At 35.2% G+C, this 23,264-nt stretch overlaps 1 protein-coding gene across 3 annotated transcripts in view; it reads right to left on the bottom strand.

Annotated features, from left to right (window-relative positions):
* The window catches only part of LOC145694953 (nuclear RNA export factor 1-like), a 74,953-nt gene extending 52,756 nt beyond the window's left edge, over nucleotides 1–22,197 (bottom strand). Inside the window, exons 1-2 of one of the 3 annotated variants that reach the window (XM_081771756.1) lie at nucleotides 22,033–22,197; nucleotides 9,408–9,498 (exon numbers count right to left, since the gene is read on the bottom strand). In XM_081771756.1, coding sequence (XP_081627882.1) covers nucleotides 9,408–9,446 — 39 coding nt within the window. In that variant the 5' untranslated portion in view covers nucleotides 9,447–9,498; nucleotides 22,033–22,197. The other 2 variants (XM_081771757.1, XM_081771758.1) reach the window with 2 other exon arrangements.
* Between the last annotated feature and the right edge of the window lie 1,067 nt (nucleotides 22,198–23,264).

The following is a 23,264-nucleotide window of genomic DNA, read 5'->3' as shown; positions in this document are numbered from 1 at the left end:
AAACTAATGCACTAAAGGCTTAGATAGCAAACACTGATTCAAATTATAAAGATGTAAATAGGTAAAATGATTTACGAACATAATAAAGAGCATTAGTGAACGTTTGAAGATATGCAAGTCATTACTCAAGATATGCAAAATACTCCAATAATAAATATGGTTTAAATGGACGGACTCAGGGTAAAAGGTAACAAGTCATTTTTATTCATTTTTCAGGAGAGCCAAAAAACTAATTGGAGTATAGTAAAAACACCTAAAGAAATAATTTAAAAATCTGAAATTTTTACAATATGTTTCGTTGTAAATACTTTGAAGTTACGAATTGGAATTTTACCAACATTATTAACGATATTATGTAATATTAAATGACTTATTCCCTTCAGTTTAATTACATATTGATATAGTAAAAAAGGAACAAGTCATCGTCATATTCAATTAAATTTACATTATTTCTAATAGAAGTGTCGTGTTAGACTACATAAACGTTTACATTGATACATAATTTGATTTACTAAATGTACAAAGTAACCAGAATATTGTTAGAACGTTTTCAGCAATATCACATTGTTCCCATAGATTGTCACGTATTTAAAAATAAAAAGGAACTGGAGCACACATAGTTGACAATACTGTTTAACATTTTTTTTTATCGTATATTGTAAGACTTCATCTCATCGCATCACTACCATCACTTGCTAAACATTAAAAAGACGGAAACGAATTTTAACACACGCGGCTGGGACGAGTTAGCAATAACACTTGAAAATCTCGGATACTCGTCGAGGTTTTCAACTATTATTCCCCACTCGTTCCAACCGCGTGTATTCCAATTCCTTTTTGTCTTTTTAATATTTAATAACCGATGGTGATGATGCGATGAGATGAAGTCTTACGACACACGATAAAGAAGTTTGCCAACTATTATTTTATTGGAATATAATTTTTAATCTTATATAACTTTTGCAATATAAAAATTATGATAAAAACAGTGAAGTTATTAATAAGTTTACTATTAATTTAATGAATAACATACTTTCTAACTTTGCAGTCCTTACAAAGTACTAACAATATTAGTTAAGATTCTGCTTAGAAATGTTTATATTGTTAAGTATGCCTGCGTGCACACCGACCAATAGTACATTTTCAAAGAAACTCCTTCCGTTTATATTAAAATTAGAAATAATATGATGACACTGTAAGGAGCTAACTACAAACTTTTCCCCATCAACTGCGTTTATTCATCATCTTCAGAATCAAGCAGTGGATCTTGCACATTGGTTGCAGTAGCTAAACCTGTGTAGAAGTCATGAAATATTGGTGGAATATAAGGCAAAAGAGATAACAAATCTCTCTTTTTCTCTGCTGAGATTGGCGATAATGCACTGTAACACACTCGAGGTTCCAAAGTGAGATTCTTTATGCGTCGTCGAGAAAGGTTCATAACACAGAATAATTGAGCGACGTTTTATAATATAGCTTCTGTGGTTCGTTACGAAAATAACGGAGCCACTTCACAGACTGCCGTACAAAGTTTCTTTCTTCATCTGCAGTGTGGAAAAATCAAGAAAATCGTCTTGGGTAATTTCAATTACAGTGGAACCTCTCTAAAGCAGACAGCCGCGGGGAATCAAAAATTGTCCGCTATAGAGAGGTGTCCGCCTTAGAGGGGTTTTAATATTTTCTTACGTAAATTAATAAACAAGGTAATATGCAATTAGGAAAAAATATTTTTGCATGAATCATGTATTTATGAGTATTACCAAAATGTTAGTGTATCTGCATTATTTTGCTCCATGCAATTCGAGGCACAACATGGGAATAAGATGTTATAGTTCTCTGCACTTTACACTTATCGCTACTTAATACGTTTTCGGTGTGTTGCTTTAATTTCTAAATTAATTGTAGTCCAGGAAGGACTTTTTTAAAAGACAATATGCGTGCCCATGGTCAAAAATACCAAACTTGTCTTCTGTTTGCTTAGAGATTGCAGCGGGACAGTAGAATGATGTGTCATCTCAAACAGTGGGCAACTGTCAATCACTTTTGTTTCTGAAACAGGTTGAGTGTGAGTGGAATGCAAGCAAAGGATATAAGGGTGTTGTGAAGCAGAGACCCTTCCTCTGGGTTGCTGAACAGACAGTTGAGGAGGCAAAATGTTGTCACACCCACATGTTCTTCCTTGGTGACATACGTATGAATTACTAAAGGTGTATTTTTACTGCACTTTCCAACTTGTTTCTAGAGAAAGTGTCCGTAATACGGAGGTAAATAATACCTATAAAAGACAAGAAAGACTGTCCGTGTCCGTACTAGAGTGTCCGCTTTAGAGAGGTTTGCCAATATGTTTTTTTCGTATTATAGTGTTTGGGGATTACAAAATATGTCCGTTATGGGAGGTGTCCGTTAGTACAGGTTTCACTGTACTTCAAAAGGATTTTTTCTTGGAAGCAACTCTTACTAACTGTGCCCAGTCATGAGGATGAGAGATGAGCATTGGTATCCTTTTTTAAGTTTTTCAATCTTTCCATGGTCAGAGTCGTCAGAGTCACACTCCATCCTGCTGTGTCCTGGTACGAGAAACTTCTGATCCAAAATGTTTATGTGAGTTATTTTGTTCGTAAGTGATACACACATTGCCACAAATGGAGTGGTTTTATTTTGTCCACAGCAAGAGTCACTGTAAAGCACTACGTGATCAATGTCCTTTGGTAAAGCTGAAATAGCCTTTGATATACAAGAAGAAATCTTATTTGCCCCTCTTTTTTCGTACGGTTTCATACCACACATAGCATGAGAATTTCTCTTTCTTTAGATTACGGACAGTTAAGTTGTATGCTCAGAGTTGTATTTTGTAGAACGCAGTTGATGTTTGTATGCAGAGTATGGGAAGACACTGGTGAAGATCGAAAACAAGCACTGTCTCTTCTTTTGCTAGCATTTTATCTGTGAATTTAGTCTCATAAGCTAATTCTGCCTCTGTATGATGTTTTCCTGCTGCTTTAATATTTCTTCCTCATCTTCACTCAAAGCATATGTAAGCTTAATTTTAAATGCATCACAAGAATGGCATGTGTCCCTTTTGGAGCTTTTAATGGCAATATTCATATTATGGAAAATATTCACAAAAAATGAATAACTAACAGGAATTTGTCTGTTCCCTGTATTTCTTATACACCTGAGCTAATGTCATATACGGTGGTAATTACTTTTTACTAGTTTCTTTTCCACAATAATGGCTTTCAAATACTTGCAAAGAATTTAGGAAATCACGAATTTTTCTTAATCTGTATGAGTTTATTTTATTTGTTGGAGAAAGTTTGCCTCGCTTGTCAGGAGTCACTGTACATCCTGGAGATTTTTGCTTTTGTTGGCAAATAAGACATAAATTCGCGTCTCTCATCAAACACTTTCAGAAAACACGACTTGCACATTTTACATTCTTTCCATTTACGGAGACATGGTATTCATAAGTAACTATTTTGTTTTATTCTGGGGCCGCGATGACTCAGCGGTAGAGCGTTCACCTCTGGTGCATAAGGTCCCGGGTTCAAACCCTTCTCCCGACGTGTGAATTTTGTGGTGGACAAACACAGTTTGCGTGGGTTTCCTCGTGGTTCTCCCGTTTCCTCTCACTTTCTTCATTCCACCATTTCATTCATTTCTTATCTTCACCGTCTCCTTTAACCTATCCGGCATAACCATGGAACGTAAAACTCAAAAATTTCATTTCATTTTTTTTTTCTGCTTTTTTGGTGTGTCTCTTCTCTTTCTTGAAACTTTCAGGCAAAGAAGAATCCAAGAAAGACTTCTAGATGGGAACACGTTGGATTGTAATACTGCTACTTAGAGCTACTTTTAAGAGCTCCAAACTCTGGGATGGGTTTTATTTATATATAAAATAAGCAAGTTTCCTCTTCTGAAAGGGGGAAACCGCCCCGATCGCCCCCTGGATCCGCCCCTGCTTTCGGGGAACTAAAATCTATTAAGGCTAACAAAAAAAAAAAAAATCTATGGTCACGAGAACCCATTTTGTAATAGATATCAAACAACTTACTTTGCGTCCCTTCACTAATTTTCTGTTTACATTTCATACGGCATTTGCCTAACATAATAAAAGATCTTTGCGTGACATATATTCCACTTTCAGCTACGTAACCCTGTCCTGTATTTCTGGATAGCTTCCTATTCTTTCTTATTTCTCTATCCTTCCTTTAACACCTTTTCTTTTCTTGTACTGGCACTCTTATACTCATTTTCTTCTTGCAGTGGGCTTACTTCCTCAACCTTTGGTTGGTAAACAGGTTCATTATCACTTTCGTCACCACTCAAGACATAATACACACTTCCTTCCTCTTCAGTTTCTCTTACAGTTTCATTCTGCACTTTCGAAAAAATATTATTTTCAAGGTACGATTGACAGTTCTAATTCCACACTGGATGTACTAGGCTGATGCGTACCTTCACCATTGGTAGGTTTAGTTAGCTTAAATTTTTTAGTCATAAAATTCAACTTTCTTCCAACAGTTGGATTTACTGTAGAAACCGGTGTTTCAGTTTTACTTTCTTTATCATGTTTTGTTTTTACCATTTCTAAAACTTTCCTCCCTTTTGAATACATTGTTGCTGCAGTAGATGTTAGTCCTGCTTGCACTCTACCACAATCAAACTGAATTGACTAATCACAACCTGCAGTCAGTATTTTTAATACAAACTTCTCAGGGTAAAAGGTAACAAGTCATCTTATTCCCTTTTACCCAGTGTGGATTCCATTGTAGCTTAATTATTCCCTTTTGCACGTCCCTTGTACCTGTTTTTGGTAATGTTTTTTTCATAGTGCTTTTCATACAAAAAAAAAAAAAAGCGCCATTTAAAATACTACAACTCTGTGTTAAAAACCGAAAATTGAAAAAAAGTGAATTGTTACCTTTTACCCTGAGTCCGTCCAAATTCACTATAACACACTCTTCGTGGATGCGAAAGGCTTCTTATAACTTCTAGATAAAATTAAGACAAAACCGAAGGTATAGATTTTATATATAAATTTACGAAAGGACTAGCAAATTTCCGAGAATCGAGACGAGACCACCTTCATTCTCGTCTTGTGGGAAACATTAGTGATTTTGACTTAGGCATGCTATTCACGTCACATTGGTTTGTGTGTTCAGTTATCTTTCGTTTTGCATATAAAAATGAAAGCGAACATACTCTATTTTTCAAAGAGATAGATATCCGCAACGACTGAGCGCAATATTTTGTGAAAACGAAAAGAGCCTATTGATACCAAAAGTGGACTATGATTATGCGCTTTAAAAGAATGAGTATCATACACGCACACACTTATATTAAAAAAAGAAAAAAAAAAAAAATCGATGTTGAAATATGCAATAGACTCTTTCGTTATACACAACAAACACAATTTAAAACCTGCTACAACTTTAAACAATCAAGCTTTCTTTTTATAGAAGAATGTTGAACATACTTCCACTACACGTGATATCAGGTTCAATCCAGTGTGGAACACACACCTCTGGAAAGAAGTGAGCAATGGTTCAGGTAGCAATGTGATATTAGATTTACTACTTTATATATTTTCGGAGTTGATTCAACTAGTGATGATTTCAAGGCCCGAGGAGATTACTATCTCACGAAGCTACGAAATTTCCCTCGGTGAATATCTCCGACCGTACTTAGCGACTGTTATCAGTATTTTCTCTACTATTTTCATCCCTCCCCGATAGAAAAAATGAAAGGAAATGAAATTTTAGCTTTTACGTCCCACGGTTATGCCGGTTAGGCTAAAGGAGACAGTGATGATGAGAGAGGAGTGAAATGGTGGGATGAAGGAAGTGGGAGGAAACGGGAGAACCCCGAGAAAACCCACGAGCACGGTGTTTGTCCACCATAAAGTCCACACGGCGTGAGCTGGGATCCCTCCCCGATAGAACGTGGTGTTATAATCCCTGAGTTAGTACTACTGCTGACACAAGGATGCCTGTGTACTCGCGCAAGCGTAGTGCGCTCGTCACGTGTTGGGCGAGCTGGAAAGATGATCTAGAACCAATAGCCTCGAAAGCATAATCGTGGGATGCAAAGGGGGTGCGGTGGCTCAGTGGTAGAGCGTTCACATCCGATGCTTGGGGTCCTTGGTTCGATCCCAGCTCGCGCCGTGTGGACTTTGTGGTGAACAAAGACCGTGCTCGTGGGTTTTCTCAGGGTTCTCCCGTTTCCTCCCATTTTCTTCATTCCGCCATTTCATTTATTTCTCATCATCACCGTCTCCATTAGTCTAACCGGCATAATCGTGGCACGTAAAACAGGAAGATTTATTTATTTATTTATTTTTTATTTTTATTTATTTATTTATTTTTTTTTGTGGGATGCAAACTAGAAGTTTCATTTTATTTCAATTCTTAAATGGAATTTTTCTTCTTTTGTGTGTAGTACGTAAAATATTTTCTGTTGTAATGAAGTATATGTATTTTAATTAGTAATAAATGGAATATATCATTTTTGTGATTTTTATTAATATAACTGGTAACCACAGCATCCCATTTCCTGTCCATGATTCTGTTCTCTGCGTTAAGTCCCGGTTAGATCGCCAAATAAGAAAAACTCCACTTATGAATTGGTGACTATGATATGTTAATACGTACGCTCATAAAATAATAATGATTGTACGAAAATTTATTGCATAGCATCCTTCTTGATAATTTTAAATGTGTGGAGATCATCAATGATACTACTTGCTAGTTTAATCAATAGGTTGAGTGTAAGTGGTTGGTTCATACTGTGGAAAAATATTATATACTTAAATGCACCTCAAAATAATTTGTGCTTATAAGCTAGGTAGTTGGAACCATTCAGCTTGTAGGTCTACTAAAATAAAATATAAAAATCGTCTGGAACATTTTTAACTAAAGGGTATGACTAACCTTAAGTGTCAATACTCATTCCAGCTACGTATTTTCGAAAGCTACTCTTGCTTTCATCTTCAGTCACTCAAGTACGAAAAACGATGAATGCATTAAACTCTCATATTTATCAGTCTTCAATCATCATGAAATAAAACCTAAACTATGGTATGTTGGTTAACGTATTTATCGCTCTTCACAGCGGATGATTGTTCACAAATATCTGTCATCAGTGAACATAACGTGAGTGTTCAATTACATAGTACAAATATCTGCTTCAATTCCTTGAGGCTTAAATAAATAAATAAATATACCGATTTCCACTTATCTTTACAAAATAATTCCAAGCTCAATATGAGGAACATAGCACTACCAAAATATAAAAAGCAATTTTAGTAATTCTTGCAACAACAAACACTGCCCATTGCAACTGAAACAAATGATACCACACATGATTTTAAGTTTCAAATGCTAAGATAATTAAACCATAAGGTGAGTCCAAAACAGCACGGCTCCATTCCTTCTCCGAAACAAAGGGAGTGATCCCTATTCCGATTCCACCATTAGACATCGAAATAGAAGTTCTATGTTTGAGAATACCTCCAGTTCATGGCCGCCATTGTATAATCGGCCATATTAGATCGAGGTCAAATTTTTAAAATCAAAAAATGTCAACGTGAAGTATTAAATAACCTAGAATTTCTAATCTATTTATGTAATTAGATTTTACATGTGTTGTGTTTTGAGAGTTCTGTGCAGTAACACTTAACAGAACTTGCTCTGCTCGTCAAATGGTCATTAAGCTGACAGGAGAATCACTGCTGTAGATATGTGCACAACTACAGTATACTACACTACAATCAGTTTGGTGTGCTGTCCGTCATGGATAACATAGAGCTTCAGAAATTTGATCCAACCGAGTTGTACATATCGAAGAATTTCTGGCGAAATGTTACACGCCTGTAAACTGCATTGTTGAAGATCTTGCCTCCAGGATGTTTTACACTGTATATATTGCTTTATGGTACCTTCCGAGATAAACGTCAAGAGTGCAAGGTCAGGCGACTTACAGACGGTCATTCCACTGGAGGCGCCCAATCCAATATTCACAAAATTGTATCTTGAGCCATTGACGAACTCTCATGCCATACTACGGTGAAAACTTTATTTTTTTTTTATTTTTTTATAAGTAACAGGGTAAACTCTTATTTTCATTCAGTAGGGAAGGAAACACTGTCTCCTGTAGTGTTTACAAGTACTGTTCCGTATCGATGAATATCGGTCCAGTAAAACGGGTGTTTCGTATTCCAAACCGCACCATAACTAGGGAGCAGCCTCTTTAAAAGTGTTCGTCTAGTGAAGGTTATAGTGAAGCATCATATGATCACTCCAATACCTATGATGCTGACGGTTAACCTCCCAGATAGATAGATAAATATAGACATAGAAATTTATCACTGAACAGAATGCTTCTATGAAATCAGGGAGCCCTTTTAATCCCATGCGTCTGTCAGAGTTGACCTCCGTGAGTTCCTTCTGCAGTTCGATTTTTAAATGGGTTCCACGTATTTGTATACCCCGTAGAACTTATGTCTGGTTAACTCCACGACAGTTGACAGATTGTGTGTACTGCGCATTGGACCACTGTTGATGGACCTTTGCCAAGATCACTGTTGACGTTCTTTCATAAGGATGTCTCAGGCTTATCACAATAAGGATTGTCCACAACGCTTTCAGTTACACGGAAATTCGCTATTAAACCCTGCAATGTGAAAATGGTGGCTTGTCTGGTTGGTGGTTGTTACAGTAAGAATTTATCACCTCCATGTTTCGGGACACTATAATCACTTCTACTCTTTCGTCTCTTGTCAGTGCCACTGTTATTTACCTGTGAGAAAGCAAAGTTCCGTTTAGTGTCCGAGTTTATTACTTTCACAGGACAACAGACATGTAAAATCTAGTTAGATAGGTAAATAGATTCAAGAGAACTTACAAATATTATCTGATATTCTACATGACTCCTTTCTATTAGAAAAAAAAATGACCTCGATACAGTATGGAGGAGTTTAAGGTGGCCGGCATGAACCGAAGTACCCTCTAACATAGGGCCTCTATCTCCATGTATAATGTTGAACTTGAAAGGATGACACCGCTCCTCAGCTTCGGAGAAAGGAGGATGTCATGTCACCTTTGGCTCACCCTGTATATTAAAAGCCGCTATAAATTTATGACCACCTGTAATTTCGCACAAATAATTTAAAGAAAGGCAAATTGTTAAATCACATTACAAAAATATTTATATTTTCGTTCATTTTAGATCCTTCAATATTTATCTTTTCTGCAACTGCGTATGCTATACTAGCAAACTTGTGTAATATTTGTATAAAAACATCACTAACTGTACTATTGAAGTATAGATTTCAATCGCATCGTATATCTCCAATGTTAATCACAGAAATAGTAACTTAAAAAGTCAGTTAATAGAACAAAACTTACTCTGACTTCACACCACTGATACCCAGTATTCCACTTCATTCCCGAGATATTTGATCACTTCACTGACGTCCAATACAATTCACTTCATGGACTAAACAAAAAAAAAAAAAAAAAACAGTAATAGTATAATTAGTTCATTATATTAGCTTATGAAACCTTCAGAGCAATATACAGTATGGAAAAATTAATAGCAACTCCATGTAATTTTATGCATTTACAAGGTTTAATAACAAGTTTCTACATAAGCAAGTATAAACATACAACGAAATATCCATGAATTGAAAGGAGATTTCATGCAGAATGCAAATTAAGTTACAGAAGTTATCTATATCTGCAACAATTGGTGATACTTTACCAAATACGACAGCCTAGGTTTGTACAAAAATGACTTTGGCTTGAGCTAATACTTAACTGGATATTCACGCGATTTGATAACTAGACTGCATTGTTTCGGTATAAAATTTACTAAATTTTGCAGTGTCTCCACTTGAATGCTATGTTGTCAGAGGTCGTTTATTGCTTTAACTAACTAATTTGTTGTTGTAGGTATCCTTGCACGAACCATAACCTTTAAATCACGCTATAAATTTTAAATAGGGTTTAAGTCCGGCGAATTACCGGGTCAAGGAAGTGAGGTAACATGCCGTGATGACAGAATATTATTATCTTTTATAACTCTGGCACGGTGGAATAGTCTTGAAAAATGAAGGGTTCACCTTTGAATAAATCTCTTCCCGAAGGCATCATTTTAGTCTGAAAATCACAACAGCATCACAAATAAGTGTTCTATCGACCCCATTCGAAGAAAAACATCCCGAATCATGACATTTGTTGGATATTTCGAGGTTTTAATAGTATATGCAAGATTAAGAGCTTCACCAGACATGCCATACATCCTGGCATGTGAATCATTTCCATAAATGTTGATTTTTGTCTCATCACTGAACAATACTTTGCGCCATTATTCACTAAGCCAATCCTTGTGAGCCTAGGCCCACTGCATACGTACTTTTTTTTTTTTTTTTTTTTTTTTTTTTTTTTTTTTTTTTTTTTTTTTTTTTTTTAAGGCATGGCTTCTTTACAATCCTGTGTGAACGCCGACCGATGAATTTCAATTTGTTTCTCACTATACAAGAACAAACACTGACATCAAATATTTCCCGTCAACTAGTTGCAAGATCATGTGATGGCTGAAATTTGTCTCCAAGACACAGCCGCAGTGGATTTCACTTTTTGACATCAGCCAACTTCTCCACTTTTATGCACCCCGCTTCCCGAATCTTAGCCAACTGCCTACCTACTGTACTTTCATGGTGGACATAATTATTGGTTTTGACACACTCACCAATTTAACTGGTCTTTGTCGTTGTGATGTGACCCCTTTCCCCATTCTATGTCCGATCTAAATGAATTGTACGAGTTTTCTTCTAAAATGCACCCAGTAAAATATTTGTGAAAGAAAAACATAATTTTTTAGAGTATAACGTGAATTTCAGAACTGACAAGCTTCACTATACGTTTGACAAATTCAGCACTCTATCTGTGCAATCTTGAACACCCGCACGATAAGAATGGACAGAAGAATGGTACTGCACGATTGAGAGGTTGACTAAATAGTCGAATGTGGACCTCACTGTAGGCTATAACGGGCAGATCATGAAATGAACATACGGAAAAGCTAACTTATGTTTCATCTACGTCATATTTTATAAAGTATCACCCCATTGTTGAACATATAAGTAACTACTGTAACTTAATTTGCATTCTGCATAAGATTTTCTTTAAGTTGATGTGTATATATATCAATTTAAGTCAATAAGTATTTGCAATATTCTTCTATTTCTTTTCAGGTTGGCTCTATGGCACTGTGTGCTCACCAGACAATAGGTGTCACCGTTGGCTTCGCCTGTGGTAGATTGCAACATAATCACATCAGTCCGCTTTGCGCTGTTGTGAAGTAAAGATGGCCGCTTTGTGTGTGCACCAAAGAAGAACAGCGCTCTGTCATCCGTTTTTTGTGGTCTGAAAGTGTACCAGGAGCGGAAATTCATAGAAGACTTTCAGCACAATACGGGGACAATATATTGCCACAGTAAGATATCTACCACTGAATTGAACAGTTCAAAAGTGACCGAACGAGCGTGACGGATAAGGAAAAAGCAAAGCGTTCAGTTATAGCAATAACTGATGACATTATTGAACGAGTCCGTGTCTTGATTCTGAACAACAGACGATTAATTGTTGACGTGGAAACCCATATGCAGATTAGTCATGGTTTGCATATGGTATCATGCATTACAGGTTCAACTTTTAGGAAGTCTGTGCGAGCTGTTAGGAAGTCTGTGCGAGCTGAGTTCCAAAAAAGCTCAAAACAGCGAAACCATATGACAATTTATCAGCATCTACTGGACCGTTATGCGAACGGAGGTGAACCGTTCTCAGGCAAATCATCACTGGAGATGAAACCTTCTGCAGGGAAAGTGTTTGGGACTCACAAGGGCCAACCTTGGAACATAACCTGGAAAAGGAGTCAACAATAAACAGTAAAAGGTACAGTGATATGCTGGTAAGCAAAATGAAGCCAATGCAAGGTCAATTGTCGGAAGGCGTTCTCGTGTTGCATGGCAATGCGCGCCCACTTACCACCACCCAAACCGCTCAAAATCTTCAGATGCTGCGTTTCGAGGTGTTCGAGCATCCTGCATGCAGTCCCGATCTCGCCCCGTCGGATTACTATCTGTTTGGTCCACTTAAAGATGCTCTCAGAGGCCGTCGACTCAGCTTCGATCAACAAACGAAGGAAGCGGTGCATTCGTGGCTTGTTGCACAACCGAAAACCTTTTTTGCAGAGGGTATCAGAACACTTGTGCAACGGTGGATCAGGTGCAATGAAGAGTTGGGTGATTATGTTGAAAAATGATACGAATAAAAACATTGTACTCTTGTGGTAATAAATAATAAAAATTAGTTAGTTAAAAATTAGTCAATTATACTTATTGACTAACCAAACTCATTTTCATTTCTCACCAGACAAACTTCGCTATATAAAAACGTGAGCGAGTGGACGCCAGTAAGGATATCATTTATCTTTATAAAGAGGATACAAGCAGGGTTTAGTAAAGTTCGTAACTCAGGATATGACTTAACATCTACCACTTTGAACTTGAGACAAAACAGGTTTGAAAGCAGTAGAAAAAAACACCTTATCTCTACTTCCAAAATACTCATAAAAGATTGTTCGGGGTAAAGTAACGACCAGTGATTTATGGAATTCTGAGAGCATTCATATGATACGCACTCTAGCAAATGGTGATAACTGACTGGCGTATATTATTGGCAAGTATTAATGCATTTAACTGATTAAAAAAAAAAAAAAAAAAAAAAAACTGAGATCGCCGTGAAAAGCTGTCTACAATCGGTCTCATGCACTTAAACAACATATAAAGTTCATAGGTGTAACAACAAACTGCGAAGAAATAAAATTTGTCTCACTAATTTTAGCACCCTTAAAACTTTTTTGTTTAGTACTTTAATAATAATAATAATAATAATAATAATAATAATAATAATAATAATAATAATAATAATAATAATAATAATAATAATAATAATAATAATAACGTTCTGGTAGTGAGGAAGGAGTTATTAGGGCTAACAGTGATTTCCTAAACACTGAAACTCCGGATTTACTTTCAAGTTTAAAATTATATTATGGATCGATGTAAGAAGTGATCTGCACTAAGGACAAATCATACTGGGATATATAGAAAAGGTTTTGCATGTGAACGACATCTAATTTTCGGACAAGTCAGAAAGCTGTCAATCATCTCCGTGTAATACATATTCTATAAAATTGTACGGCACAAATAACTAAAAAGTTACAAAATAAAAAATAAAAGCATCGAGCGTGTTTTGAACAAGGTTCAAAAGTATTGCATTCCCACAAGAATGAACAACTTGACACGCATGGCTATCGAAACTACAAACCTTTTTTCTCTTGTTGTATGGATAGAGAATGAATATCTTAACGACTCAATTGCTCTTTTTAAACAATTTCTGTGGTCCAAAAACGTATATGTTTACCTACAACCAAGTTTTCTGCATTTGCCAAAGGAACATTTTCTTCTAATAATATCACTACATTAAGTAACAAACAAGAAGCTGAGTATTTCAAACAGCGAACTATAAGCTATGTTCGAAAGTATCATTATTTCTTATCCTATGACTATCCTTCCTATTACTTTGAATGCGTTACTGTCAAACCGACAATTTTACGGGAATTGGAAAAATTCAGGTATGCAATTATGTTTTAGAGAAGTGTTCATCATATTTCCTTGAACCTAAATATTTTAATAACAAATGGTTATATTCATTCTAACTTCACATATTAAACCCCCATTTTCATGAATAGTTTGTTGCAGGGTTGGCAAAAACCATGGTTTTTATTGAAAAAACAAAAAAAAAAAACGTTTTTTTTGGTTTAAACCAGGATGGAAAAAACTCGATTTTTTAAAAAAATCATTTTTGTTGATTTTTTTGATTTAAATAGATTTTTTGATGTAAATCAAATCTTTCTCCTCGTATAATGCAAGTCGCGAACTGAAGAAAAAGCATTAGGAATTAGAATTAAATGCTAATTATGCCATTAAGTGAAAGTATTGGGGTTGAATTTTGAATTAACCTCAATCGTTAACCTATATCAATCTCAAACAATGTTTCTTAACCCTTTTAAACTATGGCTCTTTTTAAACGTAAATTATAGACTTTTAGTCAACCAGCTACAGCATCATCCCTATTTATCCTAGGATCATGGTGCATATATATCACTCTCTTTAGAATAGAACAGCTTTTGAAACGGTAACATTCACATTTCCGTATCATGTCTCTGAAGCGGAAAATTTTGAGAGTAATCGGCATTTTTTTTTTTTTTTTTTTTTTAACAATTTGATCCCCTCTGGATTCTCCTGTGTTAACGCACAGATCTCAAAATCAACTGGGAAATACTAAGGGGTGTACTAAATATGTGTACAAAATTTCAAGCTTCTATCTTGAGTAGTAAGGGTGAGGAAATTATTTAACAATAAGCTAAGAACATTCCCATGATGACCCAGATGTAATATAAAAATTTCCTCAGACATCCCTATTTATCCTAGGATCATGATTTGTACATTATTCTCTTCAGAATAAAACAAATTTTCAAACGGGTCCCTTCAAATATCTCCATCATGTATCTGGGGCGGGTAAATCACGAAAAAAGGAATTTTCTGTTAAAAATATCTTTAAAAAAAATACCTCTGTGGACCCCTCTCCCTGTTTTAAGGCAGAGATCTGAAACAAATCTGAAAAATACTGAGAGGTGCACTGAGTAAATGTGCAAAATTTCAATCTTGTAGGTGCAAAAGTAAGCCCGCGAAAAATAATATTCCCCAAATACCCCAGATTCCCGTATAAAACAGGATCTCAGATAACAGTTTCTTGAGACATACCTATTTATCCTAGGAGCATAGTACGTACATTATTTTCTTCAGAATAGAACAGTCTTTCAAACGGTACCATTCACATGTCTCCATCTGAGGCGGGAAAATCACGAATAAGCTATGTTTTTGTTAAAAATATTCTTTTTTTTAAAAAAAAAAAAAAAAAAAACATTTTTGCCCCTCTGGACCCCACTGTTTCCACAAAGAGATCTGAAAACATCTGAAAATTATTAAGAGGTGCACTGAACGAGTGTGCAAAATATCAGTCTTCTGAATACAAAATATAACCCGCCAAATAATAATAATACGCATAACAAAAAATTTCATCTTTTTAAATTTATGACGTCATCACACACTATGCTTCAACGCAGAAAGGCGTGAAAGCATAGGTAAAGTCTTGAAGAAAACGAAGTAAAAAGCCTTATTGGTACTTTTTTAATGGAATAATGAAGATTCTACCCTAACACCTAAAAATAATATATAATTTAAATATAATAATTTAATTATATAATTTAAAAGGTTAAGCATTAAGGAAAAAGCACAGCAACGTTTATCAAAATGACACTTTTTTTCACAAAAGTTACTTATATTTGGCAGGGGCCTATTTTTAAAAACTCAGAACTAGCTTGCGGTATGAAATACATAAATTTCGCCTAAACTTATAAAACAAAAAACAAAAATGGAGAGGGGGTAAGACCCCTCTAAATACACCCTATTATCTAGGAACAAACAAACAGACGCACAAAAAAGAATTTTTGTCTTAAATGTCGATAGTGATTTCCCCGTTGGAATAGTTAACGATTTTAAAACCCAAACCCAATGTTACGAAAAGAAGAAAGCAGGATTGCTCCGTTACCTGTTCAAAACGAGATTTTCCCTAATCATCCTCTGCATGACATTTGTTTTCATACTATACTGTATATTTGAGTCTCATCGTATTATGATTATTAATTTCCATAATCGAAATAACAAAACAGAAACGGGATTTTACTTATTGTCACTTTAAATTAATTTATTTCGGAATTTGATTTAAATCAACTATTTTTATTTAAAAAATTAAGTGATCTAAATCAGACTGATTTAAATCAATCCACCCTGGTTTAAACCTGGTTTTTCTGGTTTAAATAATTTGCTCTATGCATTTGTATCACATATGGACAGAAATAAGTTTGTTTCAATTTGATGTTATTATGCAATAACCGGGTTATGCTGGAAGGAGTCACTTAAGCTTAAAGCGGAGTCCAAACTGTTTCTTGACTTACATCCGAAACAAATTGTCCTCCATTTGAACTTGAAACCGGGACTAATTGGCCACAAATGTGGTACGTCCGCCGACTCAATCATGAAGGATTCCTGATACGTTATACTGTTCTTTATATACTTTTAATATAATTGTCAAATTATCAAGAGTCATTTGAGAAGTACAAAAAGATAAACAGTTGCACAAGTGAAACCATTATACAGAATTACATATGGACAATTTCAAAATATTGCAGAGTACAGAAGGGCTAATTAAGTCCAAGTTAGTTCACTACGACTTTTATTAGTCCAAGTTAAACAAGAATACAACGACTTTTGATATCAGTAAGAAAAGTGAATAAAGATAATTATTTGAGTCCACTTTGGATCTGACCCATTTATACATAAATAGATACCATAGATACTTCTGATCTCAGTAAATGCCTCTCATAAGGTTTGTATTATAACTGACTGTCTGTCACCATCTGATCCTTAACGATATTATTATCGTCGTTTGAGCCACACAATGAGTACACTAAATTGACATAATGCATAATGTCGTTTATTGTTCACCTTCCTTTTTTTTTTTTTTTAAATAAACGTTATGATCCTTACAAGGTAGTTTACATTATGTCTAACCATACTTCGGTTACCATAGTAATAACTAAATATGTCGTCTTGGTGATAACAACACATTCATTTATTGAATACATTGATTTTATAATATATCTTTTCTTTTCTTCTTCTTCTTAATCTAGCTGGCTAGTGCATATTTTATAGACAAGATCAAACATTTGGCCAAAGAATACAACCTATCGTTGTACATGGCGCGCGAACATATGGACTTTCTTTTATTTAGCTTATAAATAAAAGAAAAGAATTTTGGCCCGTTAGGATTCCTGTACTAATCATCAGTACTTTTCGGACATCCCTCGTATGTAAACAAAATCACATTTCATAATAACTCATATATATCATTCATTTTACATTTAATCTTATAATCATTTATGTATTTATATTTTTATATAATATAACGTCGATAAGGAATTCCGAATTATAAAGCTATATTAAGTCCATTCAAAGCCACACAATGTTAATTAATAAATTAAAAACATTTGGGCAAATTGAGAAGAAAGATTTCAAAAAGATGTATGTGATATTCATATAGTTGTTCTTTGAACGTAAAAGGATCGGATATAATATATAGTTGAACAAAATACAGATTAAGATTGAAATATTGATAATAATCAGAACATAACATAATAATTAACTTCTTATTAAAATCACAAAAGTACGAATTGTTCCATTCGTCAATTCATTAAATTATCTTTATAGCATTCAAAATGAAATACAAATAACAAACAAAATCATAACGATATTTAAAGCGGAATAAAGCAAAAATCAATTGAGTACGGTTTTCTCAAACGCCGTAACTTTGGCTTAAGTTACGTGACCAACGACTTCATATAAGTTACATTGAAAGTCGTAAATAGTAATACAGTATTACGCGTTATTTACTTCCACAGTTCTTCGTTTCTTACTTTTATTACCGTAATTTCTGCCATCTACGCATCGATTCTGATAAACCATATTATTTCTGTTGTGATTCTGGCTATTTCTGAAGTTCCAATTACCATTTCTACGGTTAGATTGCGTCGTATTACCGGTAAAATTAGGTTCAGTTCTCATTCGTTTCACTGGTGGTGAAATATCGTGTCTCCTAATGGAACTGTACTTCTTCTTTACATGACACCCACGGTAGTCTGTCCGGCCATGGTTTCTGTTCCACGAAGACTCCCTCGGGGCATCCCATGTATCTTTGTTTTGCTTCTTATAAGTAGCCGCATTGTTGTCAGGCGGATAATTTCTGTCTGACTTCTTTCTCTTTCTGTCAATCCACTCTTCTCTTCGCCAATCATTTTGACTTCCATCTCTGTAGTTAGGTTTGGTTACATACTGGTACACGTGTATTTAACATCACCTTGTACATTGGGATCACACTTTAATCACACATGAATTTGTCGAATTTGGTTTCGATTAAGGTTAGTATGGTTCAAGTTATCACTATTATATCATTGAAGGATTTTCAAAATCTCGCAATGTCATGCTTAGATGATTGAAGTCAACGCACTGTATCATGTTCCGTAAGGACATGGTCGGATTGCTCACTATTATCATATTAGTCTTGTCATTGAATGCACAGTTCAGCAGATTCAACTCAATCGGCCAATCAATACAAACATTAGTGGGAACACACGTTTTCTTTCTGAATTTCACGAATACTGGAATCAACTTACTTCTTGCTACATGAGCTACTGTTGTGTACATGCCATTAAATGATTCTATTCATGACATGATAATACTCAACATGATACTGTGAATTCAAGTTGTCAATAGCATTCACTAGACGAAAACGATTGTAACTTTTCACACTTCGATGCATACCAAAATCTTCATTACACGCAGCATCCACAAGACAATCAAAAACATTCGACTGAGAAGAAAAGTTGGGATAGTCTGATCCAACCAATACGGCAGTATGTTTTTGCAAGAACTCAGTACATTTCACTAATGTAAACTCAAAATCTGCCTTCTCCGTTGTTTCTCTAGAAGGTTCACGTTCATTTAAAGCACCCATTTTAACATATGACATTTGATTGTCCAATGCACTGTTTCAAATGCTGTCGTAGTTGAGAGAATTCATCCTTAAGTTGTTGTCGCTGTTGAAAGAGTTCATCCTTAATTTGTTGTTGCTGTTGAGAGAGTTGTTTGAGGAGATCCAACACACTTTCAGTACGATTTGTTTCAGTTTCATTTGTACTGTTATCAACCACTTCGTGTTCAATATCAATCATCTTGGCATTTCTATCTATTTTTGTGCCACTTCTCAAAACAGTGAAATTAGTATTTGGCTTGATTGTGATCGTCTTACTAGAACTTCTGAACGATACACAAGGTTTCTCGGCGTTTCGGCACCATATAATATATAACTGTCAGTCACCTCCTGATCCTTAACGATATTATTTTATCGTTGTTTGAGCCACACAATGAGTACCGGTAAACTGAATTGACATAATGCAAAATGTCGTTTATTGTCTACCTTCCCTTCTATAAACATTATGATCCTTACAAGGTAGTTTACATTATGTCTAACCTTACTTCGGTTACCATAGTAATAACACATTCATTTATTTAATACATTGATTTTATAATATATCTTTTCTTTTCTTCTTAATCCAGCTGGCTAGTGCATATTTTATAGACAAGATCAGACATTTGGCCAACGAACACAACATATCGTTGTAGTATGACACCTTTCCCCCCCCCCCAAAAGTACGATATTTCGATGTATTTTATTAATAGTAAACATTATTAAAGCGAAACAATATTTGGAATTTTTCTTTGATTGCAATTGCATAACAATAATAACAAACTAAAAAAATTACAAAAGAAACATTCATCAACTCATAAAAAAAAAAAAAGTTGCTTCTGTAGTATAATCTCTGAGTAATGAATGGGGAATTTAGGTCTGCATATAATACGAATAATATGCGGAAGTGACACGCGATAACCCACAAATGTGTGTTCATCAAGATTTTACGAAATTTTTCGTTTTTTGGTTTAAACCAGTTGGTTTTTTGAAAAAAACAACTGTTTTGTTGTATAATGTTTTTCTACTTCCGGAAATAATTCAGGAAATAAAATATCGAAAAAATACACTGAGTTTTAAAACGTTTTTTGTAAGTGAGCCCAACTTGAAAAAACTTTTTTGGGAGAGGGAGTGGACCTACTGTGGCAAACCCTGTTTAGATTAGGAACAAATGAACTGATTAATGAAGTACAAAGGAACTAATGACAATAAAAACCCGGACAGTATGAATCAAAAAAAAGGAACTTCGAAAGAGCTATAAACTGAACGAAAAGAACCGTATGTCAAATTTATGCTGGAACCGTATTACATGCTACAACTGCATTACTTGGGCAGACGGTTTTACCAAATTATGACACATTTCTTACATTTTTAGGTTAGATTAGAGCTTTGTATTTCTTTTAGCAAAGCATACACTAAATGAAGAGCTCGATTACTACTTTCAGATTGACTTCTTGGAGGGCTCAGTATAAATAGAGTGTGGACACATGCCATAAACATTACAGTGCATAAAACACGAACCAACTTGTGCTAGGTGGCCACTACAAAGCAAGCATGCTAATTAACCAAGTCAGGGCAGGAGCACACATACAACCCTTTCACTGACACTAATTACTTATATTCACACTCGCATTTATTCACGAAAAAAATGCGTAGTTTTAACACACGGATCCATAGTATAAGTAGTAGTAACAGAAGTAGGAGTAGAAATAGGGGATATAGTATACGTAAAGCCGCGTCAGTTCCCGAAGGAGCTGGACGCTCATACTTTCAGGGATTATTCATTGAGTATCTACGAACTTACCAAGGGGGTAACAAAGCGACTTTGATTTACTTATCGGCTGACACGAAAATAAAACAGAACGTACCTGTACTTCATATCTGCATATGTAGTGCCCTTGTACTTTATCTATGACTATGTGTGTGTAAGGGGGGGGGAGGAATTTAACGCATATCGCATGTCTTGTGCACATGGATACTTCTTACTATTGTACTACGTAGAAAATTTACGGTATTTCATGTAGAAGTGGTAATAGAACACAGAAGAAACGCAGATCACGACGTTCTCATGTATACTATTACCGAAATAGGAACTGGTTAGAAGCTCCGATGGGTTGGTTGGGCTCTGTTCTCAAAATAAAATGGGCAAATTAAAGACTTGCCCAATTGCTATTTTGACGGGTAGAACCGTCTGCTCGACTGAACCCGCTAGAACTGTAGAAACTTCATTCACATATTTGTCAAGATACGTACTTTTCTTTCTTTTGAAGCAAACTTGTTTACTTGATAAGGGGATGTATGAAGTAAAAATAAAAGTGTCCCTACCTATCCTAAAATCAAAGGCTCAAATGCCGCGGATGGACTATTTCGTGGAGAGGTACACTTGTTTTACTATACGGATCCATAAATTGTAAAATGTACAGAAAAAATTGGTAAGTCTTTAATTTGTCCATTTCATATCAACAACAGAACCCAACCAACTCCTGCAGGGCTTCTAACCCGTTCCTAGTACTACTATTACTACTCTTACTCCTGCTCCTACAACTACTAATACTTATACTATGGATACGTATTAAAGTAATACTGCACGCCTAATGTAACGTAATCTAACGTAATTTAATGTAATCCAACAAAATATAACCGAATGCAATACATTTTGGTACTTCTTTTCAGTTTTCAAAGTGGTCCGGCGATACGGCACAAATGCCAATAATATAGCACATCCCTTTTCGTAATGCAGATGCCAAATGAATTTTTCGGATTACCCACTTCTACAATATTTACAAAACGCTTGTGGCATGAAATGCAGTTCTTCTTAAGGGCACATAAATATGCGAAATGCAGGTTGATAATTCTGAAATACTTCCTCAGAGAATTAAACTGTATAAACTGATATTATACCTATCTTAAACACGAAGAACTTTCTTTACAGGCGTATACAAATGATCCAATGCGATTAACAACACACTCGTTTCTCCATAAAATTAGCAACAAGCTGTCAGCAAGCTAATTCTAGTACGATATATTTGGAATCGGTTTTCCCCACTTCGACATATCATATGCCAGCTCGTACAAGATTAAAATTAATTGCTTTATCTACATTCATACTAAATGAGATGTTTACCTCAATTTCGCAATTATACTATCTTCAAATGTCTTAACTATCATGTGAAAGTAACACCACATTACGTATGACCTAAACAAAATTACGAACAGAAAAAGACTAATCTATAAACTACTTTCAATATTAATTTCGTACATGTTACGGTATTGTTGGAATCTTATTGTAAATTATGTCTCTTTACGGGAAGGCAAGACTTCTCCATCAGAAGGCTTCCTCGTCCTGCACAACTGGCTTGCCCATTATTGCCAACAAAAAGACTAATAATTTTCATAACCTGTCATACATAAACACTGCATAAACATTTACTGTCTCTCTCTTCGCCGTAACAACCAACTAGGATTTTGGTACCACGGACATAATTCATGTAGGCTAAATGTAGAATTTGTCATGTGTATCTCACAAAAACTATTTTTGAATTGAAAAGCAATTGCTCAAAGTAAAGGTCACAACAATCAGGGAAAGTAAGACCATAAGCAGGAATAATAAACACTAAAATCAGGGAAAGGTTACAATCGAGAGAAAAGCTCAGGGCCAAGTACACAGATGAATAGTGCTAAAACGGTGGGGAAAAGTGAGAAATATATAATCAGGGTTAGGATTTTTAGGTGCGATATTTTCTTTGTAGGGCAAAATAGAGCTCTCTCAAAGAAACCAATGTGTGAGATGTTGCCTGAAATTAAGAATGGGGGTCATTTTCCAGCACCTTTTCCCCCCTTTTTGTAGCCTTTATCCCTTTTTTTCCACTCTGTTCAAATCCTCTTTCCTCCCCCTTTTCTGGTCTTTCTCTTCTGCTTCTTCATTTTTCTACACCACATTTTACCATTTTATTTACTTTCCAAGTGGAATTATTGCGCCTGTTTCCTTTCAGTGAACGCCGGACTAAAGGAACACAAATACAGCACACCTGCAACAATGGAAAACATTAGTTCATTGGGTTCTTTTAATTTATATTGAATCAGTAGCAGTGTATTTATACATTCTAATTGTTGACAACAGTCAGAGTTGAGTTTTAGCTAGCTTGAAATTTAAATCTAGTAATAGGGAATAAAAATTAACTTAAACTTTTTCCCAGTACGTTTCTGTTATTGAATCGAAGTTGTTTGTTGCTTAACGAGTTAAGTATAAGAATTCCTCATGCTGAAGGTGTCCAAATTCAGATATTTGTCCCTGTCTCAGGAGTTCATGCAGGATTTCATCGAGACTGATGGGAGCATTATTCGATGCACTGTTTGTGATTCAGGAATCACATTGGATGAAAAACATCAACGAGACCGTATCCTGCAACACATTTCTAGTTCAAAGCATCAAAAGAATAAGTCTCTTCAAACTAACAAATTCCGACACCCGCTATTAAGAAACGCCTTTGA

Source organism: Thermobia domestica, chromosome 9 (assembly GCF_964235325.1).
Source record: "Thermobia domestica chromosome 9, izTheDome1.hap1.1, whole genome shotgun sequence".
Taxonomy (NCBI): Eukaryota; Metazoa; Arthropoda; class Insecta; order Zygentoma; family Lepismatidae; genus Thermobia; species Thermobia domestica.
This window is presented reverse-complemented; position numbering and strand designations above follow the sequence as displayed.